Raw genomic sequence first — 9,688 nt, 5'->3', positions numbered from 1 at the left:
CAGCCGACCGCGGCGGGCCGCCGCGCAGACGTACCGCGGCAGCTTTCTAATACTGCTGTTGCTAAACTTAAACATCTATCATCTTTCCACTCGACTAGCTTAAACGCCTTCGTCCTTCTAGTCGACGTTACCGCATCACATTTGTGCACTGTTTAAGTGGAAATGCGTTGGGTCGCCTGTATGCACTGACCTGCAAGCGCAGCTCATTGGCTAGCTAAGAATCGATGGTCGGCCTATATTTTAACTGTCTAAAGCGTTTAACTTGATTGATTGTTGGGTTTAACGCGCCGACGCAACGCAGGCGATGAGGGGCGCCGTAGTGGAGGGCTCCGGATTTAATTTTGACCACCTGGGGATCTTGCGCCGAAATCTTGTACACACGGGCGTTTTTGCTTTTCACCTCCATCAGAAAAGCGGCCGCCGCGGCCTGCGTTTAGCTCAAGGAGGTTGTATAGAACTTCTGGAGTGGAGATGGTGCTCGAAAACTGACGCCGACGGCCGCCATCTTGCCGTGGGTAGAAAACTCGTTCCGCGGTAGCAGACGCATTACAGTCGTCGCATAATGTGCTTGTTTTTGCATCGGGTTACGTTATATTTTTGCTTCCGTTCTTTTTTTGTTTTCTTTTGTTTTGTTCTGCAAGTTGATTCTCTCATGCGGCTACCTTCAAGCACACCGAGCTTTTCTTGCGCGCGTTCATTTCGCCGCATGTGGTTTCGGTTATGCTCCCCTCTCCGTGTTTCTAGTTAAGCGCTTCGCAAGTCGCCCGTGCGTGCGCCGGGGGCGCACACATCTGGTAATTTTTTACATTCTTGGGCGCAAACAACTAAAATAAACAGTAGAGACAATGACATTTTTTACTGCCCCATGTGTCGTTCTTCCGATTTCTCTCTTGCCAAAGAGCAGAACTCGTGTTCGTTCGATCTTCGTTCGCGGATGGATGCTCCAAAGGTGTAGAAAGCAGAAATGGTTTGCTCGTGCGTCGCGTTCGGCTGCGCTAATCGCGCGAAGAAGGCGTCGGGGATCACCTTTCATCTGTAAGTACTGAGGGTATCTGTTTGTTTTGGGTTTCGAGGGCATTACTAGTATTATAACGTTATGAGTGCACATTTGCCCGCAGTTTGTGCGGGATGTAAAGGGAAAATTTGCCGTAGCACCTGCCGTCCGCTTACTGAGCATACCGTACGCGCTTGTTTACGCAGATATGCGAATGTTGTCGCTCGTAGTTGTGGTGGTCCTGTAGTCGCTTGGCTGCGCGAAATCACATGTTTGTAAATATGTGGGGCGAATTTTTTCATATTCTTGCGGCATTTCATAATTCCTAAACCTTGTTGTAAATACCTCCTGTACATTTCCTCTTAGTTTTGCGGTGTTTTGTGTTTATTGAAATTGTATTGCTCAGAGTTCCATTTATATTTGTGAGTGCATTGTGATTTTTCACTTTTAATATTCTTGCGGCATTTCATAATTCCTGAGATTTGTTGTAAATACCTTGTTTTGTGTTTCCTTAAATTGTATTCCTTATAGTAAGAGGTATATTTTTGAGTGTCATGTGATTTTTTTTTCTTTATGTTCTCACGCATTTCATAATTCCTTAATTTCGTCCCATGCCTTCTGTAAAGTGCACGCGGAATAAAAAAAAAACCTGCTTTAATGTGCTTCAGTGGGTGCCAAATCCATTTCGCAAAATGCGATTGAAAAGCTGGAAATAGACCCGCCGCGTTGGCTCAGTGGCTAATGCACTGTGCTGCTCATCCCTAGAACGCGGGTTCGATTCCCTGCCGCGGCGGTCGCTTTTCTGGTGAAGGCGAAAAGCGAAAACTACTGTGTGAACGAGATTTCGGTGCACGTTAAAGATTCCCCAGGTGGTCAAAATTAATCCGGAGCCCTCCACTACGGCGTGCCTCATCGCCTGCGTTGCGTCAGCGCGTTAAACCCTACAATGAATCAATTAATCAACCAATCAATCAATCAAAAGCTCGTGCTTAATTTGGTCTTCTTCGGCAAGGGCAAAACTGGGCATGTTGTTTAAACCAGAAAACGTGCATTTGCACTACATATAAAGATTACAATATCCTGATGGATATGATTCTTGCAGTACTGCTTAAAAACCATTCGAACCGCTACTGCGTAATTATTTATTAATCATTAATGAATAAGCATTCATTAATCCTAGCAACGCCGCCAAAAAGAAACAAGCGTCAAATAATCCCGCTTTCGCGTGTCCCGCACCTCCAGCATAAAATCGCGGCTAATAGTAACCTTATAACGCGGAATCTCTTGCCATGGCACGCAACATGAGGTAATTTTAATGTTACAGGGGCGGTCTATAGCCTTAGCTATACCGAATAAACGTTTATTGAAATAAAATCAGGGGTGGTGCCTTTAGCATAGCGCTGCGCGTTTTCCCGCATCGACAGCTCTGTTGACCACCGTAAGATATACACACGCGAACTCGCTGCTTGAACCATATCTTACGTCAAAACCTTACGCGTAAGGCAAAATTCAGTCTGCCCTCAAATATCGTAATCGATAAACTAGCTTACTGTCGTTTTCTCTCTTGTAAAGCAAAAAAAACGCGACCGCACTTCAGCGTCCCTGCCGGCGCAGCGCCTTTTCTACCCACGGCAATATGGTCGCCGACCGGTTCGCCCGGCTTCACCTCCCCGCGTTGCCCGCTATGGGCGGCTTCCACTCCAGAAGTTTTATACAACCTCTTTGGTTGCATGTCGCCATTCTGTCAACTAAAGCCATGAAAGAGTTTATGCCGTCTGTTTAGAAGTGACCAAAAGTGTTAAAAGCGACCCACGTAATCTTCGGTGCAAGTGGCAGTAGCGAAAGTGCTTCATGCCCAGGGACTACAAATGATTTGTCCATCTAAGACAAACTGTATGAGAGTTACCGCTAAGTTACAATCAGTTTCTGTTCCTACCGCCACCCATAACGAAGAACCAGCAAAGGAAGGAAGGAGAAGAAAGGCGGGTGAGGAGGGGGACTTCGAGGGAGGCAACCAGTTCCCCCGCACGAGACCCCTCGGTTCTCGGAACGGGTCCCCCGGGCGGGTTCGTCTCTTTTGTTCCTTGGATTGCTCCCCCAAAACTTCGCGAAACGTCAGGACGTTGGACCCTTCCTCTTTTGTGTTTCCTAGCAACTTTTTCCCTCCTTGCTGTATTCATTTCGTAGCGCATTCACGAACACGTGTGGGGGCACGTGCTCGGACGTGACGGGTTCGGACGTGGCTCGTTCGGCTCCTGCTTTTTTGCAAAGTTTCCGGAGATTTTTTGATAGTGTTCCCCTGAACTTTCTGCATTTCTGGATTCGTGAAGTCAAGAGGAACACGCTGGTACCCGACTTTTATGGGTGGGTGGACGTTTGTGACTTTTATGGCCGCTTTTCTAGCGACCACGCCGTGACTGTGGAAACGCTAACCGCGCTCGTGCGGCGAGGCATCGCTCGCCTGCCTTTTCTCGCCGGGAGCTTTTTTCACGGACTTTGTGATGGAGTGCGAGGTGGAAGGGGAGCCCTTAACCCCCGAGAACTTTACTAAAGACTTCGGGTGGCAGCACGTTGTCTCCCGACGTTCTTCAGTGCGAAACTCGGCCATCAACCAGATTGGCGGCAATGTGAGCGGGCTTAAGCCTAACGCCGATTCGAACGCTATGGGCCGCGCCGACCGCGCCGACCTTAAAAGCAAGATCATTCGAGGTGGCAGGATGCCTCCGCTGCCCAAAGAAGAAGCGAAGATCGTCGTGCGGCCCCGGGGAGGCCTGTGTATCAGCAAGGTTGGACCTACTGTCGTCGCCGACGCCATATGGCAAGCTGCCGGGCTCGGTCTGGCGACGCGGGACACCGACACGATGTGTCCCAACTTTCACCAAATATCATGGTGATAAGCACACCCAGCAGGGACAACGCTGCATGCTACGTCGGCATCGAGGGCATCACCGTCACCGGTCAACGCTTCGAGGTGAGCGCTTACGAGGCAGCACCCCACTCCACGTGCAAGGGCGTCATTCGAGGCGTTCCTCTTAGCGACGGACCCGCGGAGATCGAAAAAAAGCTGGTCAATTCAAGAAACCCCGCGGCGCTCGGCGCCAAACGAATCAAGAAAACTACCACCGTAGTGGTCCTGTTCGACGGGTACAGGGTGCCTAATTTCGTCTCCTATGGCGGCACAATGATCAGGTGCACTTTATTTCGCAAGCAAATGGACGTGTGCTACAGCTGCGGCCGCCTCGGGCACCGCTCCGATGTCTGCCCTTCGCCTAACGATGCCGTCTGCAGGGGATGTGGAGAAGCAAACCCCGACGCTCAGCACAGATGCTACCCCAAATGCAAGCTGTGCGGAGGCGGTCACCTTACGGCCGCCAAGGAGTGCAAGCGAAGATTCCAGACACCGTACCTGGTCAGGCGCAGACGGGGGGAACGCTCCCGCGCCGCGGAGAGTTCGAGACAGACCGTCACCTTCAACGACGACGATTTTCCGTCTATGGAGACCTCGAATCAAGCTCAGCAGTCACCGTCTCAACGCCCATCCACCCGCAGCCGCTCCCGGTCCAAGGGGAGATCCAGATGTCGTAGCCGCTCCCGGGGCCGTAGCAGGAGCCATTCCATCTCCAGGATCCGGTCCAGGTCGAGATCCCGAATCCGATCCAGTCCCAGGTCCCCATCCGGATCCAGGGGCCGTTCGGTTTCCAGAACCCAGCCAGCATCCGGACATCAGCCCGTCTCTACACGTGGCGGGAGGCAACCGTTCCTCGCTTGGGCCGATTTGGTGCGTCCCAACCCCAGCGCCAATACTGGGGCCGCTCCGGGCGCTCGTAACAACCCGCTCCCAGAGCAAGCTAGGGACGCGGAAGTCATTCGTTTACGCAAAGAGAACGACGACCTTAAGAAAATGATCAACAGGCTAGTTAATGAAATGGCAGAAATCAGAAAACTCGTTTCGAATACGTCGGGTAACGGTGAGGCAGTCAGGGCCACCGAGACTCCAGCCGCGGCTCCAGTAGACGGTACTGCAACATCCTCCAAACGCAGGGCAGTGGTCGATCACACATGCGAGTCGGGAGTGTTGACCGCAGAAGTTGGCGAGATTAAGCAAAGGCTCACTGCGCTCGCAGACGGCCTCAAACAGGTCACCGCTAACGTCAGCCTTCTTAGCGACAGCGTTCGGCAAATTCAGGTTGCGCTCGGGGATCCCAACAGGGGCCTCGGAGCTCTCGCAGATCGCATCGACGCCAATGAGGCGCGAATGGCTTCACCTGCCACTGTCGTACATCCTCTAACCGTTCCCACCGTACTGAGGGAAGCTACGCTTAAGTATCCCACCAACGCGGTGACAGAATGTCCCATTTTTAGCGCAACCTTAACTGCCCCGCTAGGCGGTAGTCAGTTCGATCAGCCCCATAATGGCTAGGTCCAAAGAAAGTTTTCGCATTTGGCAATGGAATTGCAGGGGGTATTCGACCAAAAAAGCCCCTCTGCAGCAGTTTTTCAGGTCTTTGGCGGTTAAACCTCAGGTCGTCGCACTCCAAGAAACATTAGTCTCCGCCGCATCGCTTCAAGGCTACAGAGCCGTATCGGGCCAGCCTGGTGGCCGTGGTATTTGTACTTTGATCGATAAAAGGCTAACTCATCTCACCCACGACCTCAAGCTGGCGAGCGGTAGACTCGAATACGTCATAGTGGAGGTACTGCTCGACGCGCCACAGCGGAATCAGCGAAAAAATAGCGTCTTCGTCCTCAATATCTATAGCAACCCTAGAGACTCGCGCCAACAGTTCAAGACCATCCACAAAAAAGCGACCGACCTGGCCGGCCCTCGACCCTTGGTCGTCGTAGGTGATTTCAACGCCCCGTACGGCCTCTGGGGTTATGTCTATGACACTACCAAGGGGCGCAACTTGTGGCAAGACGCCAACGAGATGGACCTTACTCTGGTAACAGACAAGGCTTTTCCCACACGCATCGGCAACTCCGCAACCCGAGACACTACACCCGACCTCGCCTTCGTCAAGAACGTGGAGGACGTGGGATGGGAGAACACCGCCATGGAGTTCGGCAGCGACCACTACATTCTCGAGACGCATTTCAAGGTCGCTCGGAGTAGGGTCAGGGAATTCACGTTCGTCGATTGGGACCATTTTCGCAAGATTCGGGAAGAACCCGGGAGAGCGAGTGCACCTGCCAGCCTCGAGGAATGGTGTGAAGGCATCCGCAACGACGCTTCCGCGGCCACCAAGAAAGTGGTAACCGATCTCGACGTCGAGCAAATGGATAGTAGGCTTGCCCACCTGATCGCGGCCAAAAATGCCCTGCTCCGCCGATGAAAAGGTCAAAGACTCAATCGCAGACTTCGAAAGAAGATTTCGGAGCTCAACAAGGTTATCGATGACTACTGCAAAGTGCTGTGCAAGCAGCAGTGGGACGAGCTCTGCGAATCCATCGACGGACAGATACGTAACGGCAAGTCCTGGGGCATGCTGAAGCACCTTCTCGACGTAAGCGGCCCCAAGTCAAACCAGAAGCACACATTGGCCCGGGCCCTTCACGAGGCCACATGGACTCACACGGGCGACGAACTAGTCTCCAAACTCCTTCAGAAGTACCTGCCCATCCGGCACAACGGGGATGTGGTGACGCAACTCCCGGACTACCGAGGCCCTCCTCGCCCCGTACTGGATGAAGACTTCTCCGTTGCCGAGGTCAGACAGGCCATCTTCGCGCTCAATCGCAAGTCTGCGCCGGGTCCCGATGGGGTCACTAACAGAATGCTGCGAAACCTTGACGCCCCATCGATTGCCTTTCTGACCGACAAGATCAACGAGGTCTGGAAGAATGGCGTTGTTCCTGCAGAATGGAAAATGGCCTGCACGGTGCTCATCCCAAAACCCGGCAAGGCCCCGAACATCGAGAACCTCAGGCCGATTTCTCTAACGTCTTGCGTCGGCAAGGTAATGGAACACGTCGTCCTTAATAGGATTAACAGGTACCTCGAAGACAACGGGATTTACCCGTTCAACATGATTGGCATCCGAGTCGGACTCTCGACGCAGGATGCCATGAAACTAATCAAGCATCAGATCGTGGATGGCCGTTCCAGGGACGTAAAGGCCCTGCTCGGCCTGGACCTCGAGAAGGCTTTTGATAACGTGCTCCACACCTTCATCGCCAAAACAATTTCGGACCTGGGTCTCGGTTCCAGATTCCACAGGTACGTTATCTCTTTTCTAACTGACCGGAAGGCCACGCTTCGCATTGGAGACTTCCGCTCCGACGAAGTGCCCCTCGGAGGACGGGGAACTCCTCAGGGCGCCGTAATCTCCCCCATGCTATTTAACATCTGTATGATTGGCCTTTCGGAGAGGTTGGCACGAGTCGAGGGCGTCAAGCATACCATCTACGCCGACGACATCACCATCTGGTGCTCCGGCGGCTGCGAGGGAAGAGTTGAAGAAGCTATGCAGGAGGCGATCGATGTGACCGAGCAGTACCTCCGCCCCACCGGACTTCGTTGCTCCCCCGCGAAGTCGGAGCTTCTGCTTTACAGAAAGGAGAAGGGAGGCAGACCCAAAGACTGGAAGCCAGTCTCCGAAAGCAACATCACTCTTCGCACCAGTGACGGGGGGCTGATACCCAGGGTCGACGTCATTCGGGTCCTGGGCATGTTTGTCGAATTCAATGGCGGGAATGGAACGGCTCTCCGCAAAATCATTGCAAAGACGGAAAACGCTTTCCAGCTCGTTCGAAGAATTGCAAACCGACACCGGGGCATGAAGGAGGACAATCTCCTCAGGCTGATCAATGCCTTCGTACTGTGCCACTTCACGTACACGATTTCCATGCACAACTGGCTCAGAGCGGAACGAGACAAGCTCAACGCTCTCATCCGTAAAGTAGTCAAAAGGGCTCTCGGATTGCCCATCAGGACTCATACAGAGGATCTCCTCAAGCTGGGGTTACACAACACCGCCGAGGAGATTGCCGAAGCCCAAGAACGCGCACAACTCGCTCGCCTGAACACCACAGCAGCAGGCAAACGCATCCTCGAAGAGCTAGGCTACCCTTCAGCAGGATCCTCGAGGAGCAGTACCCCGATCCCTAGGTGCATTCGAGAGAAGTTCATAGTGGCCCCCGTGCCCCGAAACGTGCATCCTGTCAACAACGAGGGCAGACGCAAGGCAAGAGCAGCAGCGATCCTCAAACAGATCAAGCAAAAAAACATTATAGCAAGCTTCGTTGACGCTGCGGAGTACAGCAATGGGAAGACCTTTGCCGTCGCTGTGGTCGACTCCAGCGGAAATATTTCTAACTGCGCTTCCATTCGCACATCCGACCCCCAAGTCGCTGAGCAAGTCGCCATCGCCCTCGCCCTGCTAGACGGTCGTGGGTCAGAGATCTACAGTGACTCCAAAACGGCAGTGAGGGCTTTTCAGAATGGCCGCATAGCTGAGCAAGCTGCTCGCCTTCTTAGCGTTTGGCGTACAGATGCTCTCACGCATCATTCAATTCACTGGTTCCCCGCTCATGTAGGATCTCTCGCGGGTGCTCCCCCGAACCTCAATGAGTCTGCTCACGAGGCTGCGCGCGACCTCACTGACCGCGCTTCCTCTTTAAGGCGAGCTGACTCGCCTCCCCCTTACGGCCACAGGGATGCTCCCGCTACTTATAACGAGGTCACGAAATTTTTCTACATGTCTAGAAGGGTCTTTCCACCCCCTCACCCCAAGTTGAATAGGGCGCAAGCCGTTTCCCTTAGACTATTACAGACCTGCACATATCCGTGTTTGGCAGTTCTACACGAAGTTTACCCCGACGTATATCGCGACGACACCTGCCCGTCCTGCGGACAGACCTCTACTCTAGCTCACATGCTCTGGGAGTGCGGGTCCGCACACCCCAAGTTCAGCAAGGAGGAGTGGGACTCTCTTCTGCGTAGCCCCGCTCTAGACAAGCAAATCCTGCCAGTCCAGCGTGCCCTCGACCGGACCGGTGGGCTAGACCTGCCGATCCCGACGTGGGACTAGCCGGGTGCGCGACGAGCTCGCGTCATCGCCGGACCCTCAATAAAGTTCTTTCACTCACTCACTCACTCACGAACACGTGTGCGCGTTCCGAGAGGCCCTTCGGCGCGCTCGTGGTCGAGTGACAGGCACGCGGAACCCGACGCGCTAGCGCTGGACCACGCCACCTGAGAATTTCAAAAATGTGCCCAAAGGCACCGAAAACAGCGTGGGCTGCTTGGCGGTTGTGTGTGTTTAGAAGCGGCAATTGCCCATTTGCGTCTAAAGGGTGTACTTAAACGAGTTTCTTATAGGTGTCACGAGTATTTATGAAGGAAATACTTTTTACTTGATGGTCCCTGACGCTAACAGGTGTTTATCTCTTTTTTGTGTGTTAAAGACGCGAGCATTTACAATTATTTTCCGCGTTGCTCCCTAATTAAATGATGACGTTGTCTGTGTACAGCAAAAAGTATAAAATTACCTGCCGGTGATGTGCGGCGGAGAGCAAAAAAATTACATGTGTGTGCAAGCATAAATACACGTTTTCTGGCGTTGCTTATTTTAATCGCTTCGGTGAGGTGCCTACGATATGAGAGCTTGTTATTTCAAGGACGGCGTGAAATTTTTCTTGTTTTTAGAAATAACCTTGCTTTGCCGTTCCTTTGAAAGCATTGTTGAGTGCACA

General features: G+C 52.8%; 2 protein-coding genes across 2 annotated transcripts; both read left to right on the top strand.

The window, feature by feature from the left end:
- The first annotated feature begins 3,495 nt into the window (after positions 1-3,495).
- LOC144172510 (uncharacterized) lies at positions 3,496-7,063 on the top strand. Its single transcript, XM_077701196.1, has 6 exons — positions 3,496-3,812; positions 3,905-4,403; positions 4,619-4,772; positions 5,840-6,277; positions 6,332-6,986; positions 7,054-7,063. The coding sequence occupies exons 1-6, from the start codon at positions 3,496-3,498 to the stop codon at positions 7,061-7,063; spliced, it is 2,073 nt and encodes a 690-aa protein (XP_077557322.1).
- Positions 7,064-7,068: 5 nt separating this feature from the next.
- Positions 7,069-9,024, top strand: LOC144172509 (uncharacterized). The gene has a single exon (XM_077701195.1). The coding sequence runs from the start codon at positions 7,327-7,329 to the stop codon at positions 9,022-9,024; it is 1,698 nt and encodes a 565-aa protein (XP_077557321.1). The 5' UTR covers positions 7,069-7,326.
- The last annotated feature ends 664 nt before the right edge of the window (positions 9,025-9,688 follow it).

Source organism: Haemaphysalis longicornis, unplaced genomic scaffold, assembly GCF_048455015.1.
Source record: "Haemaphysalis longicornis isolate Haplotype H1 unplaced genomic scaffold, Haemaphysalis longicornis Haplotype H1 scaffold_23, whole genome shotgun sequence".
Lineage (NCBI taxonomy): Eukaryota > Metazoa > Arthropoda > Arachnida > Ixodida > Ixodidae > Haemaphysalis > Haemaphysalis longicornis.
This window is presented reverse-complemented; position numbering and strand designations above follow the sequence as displayed.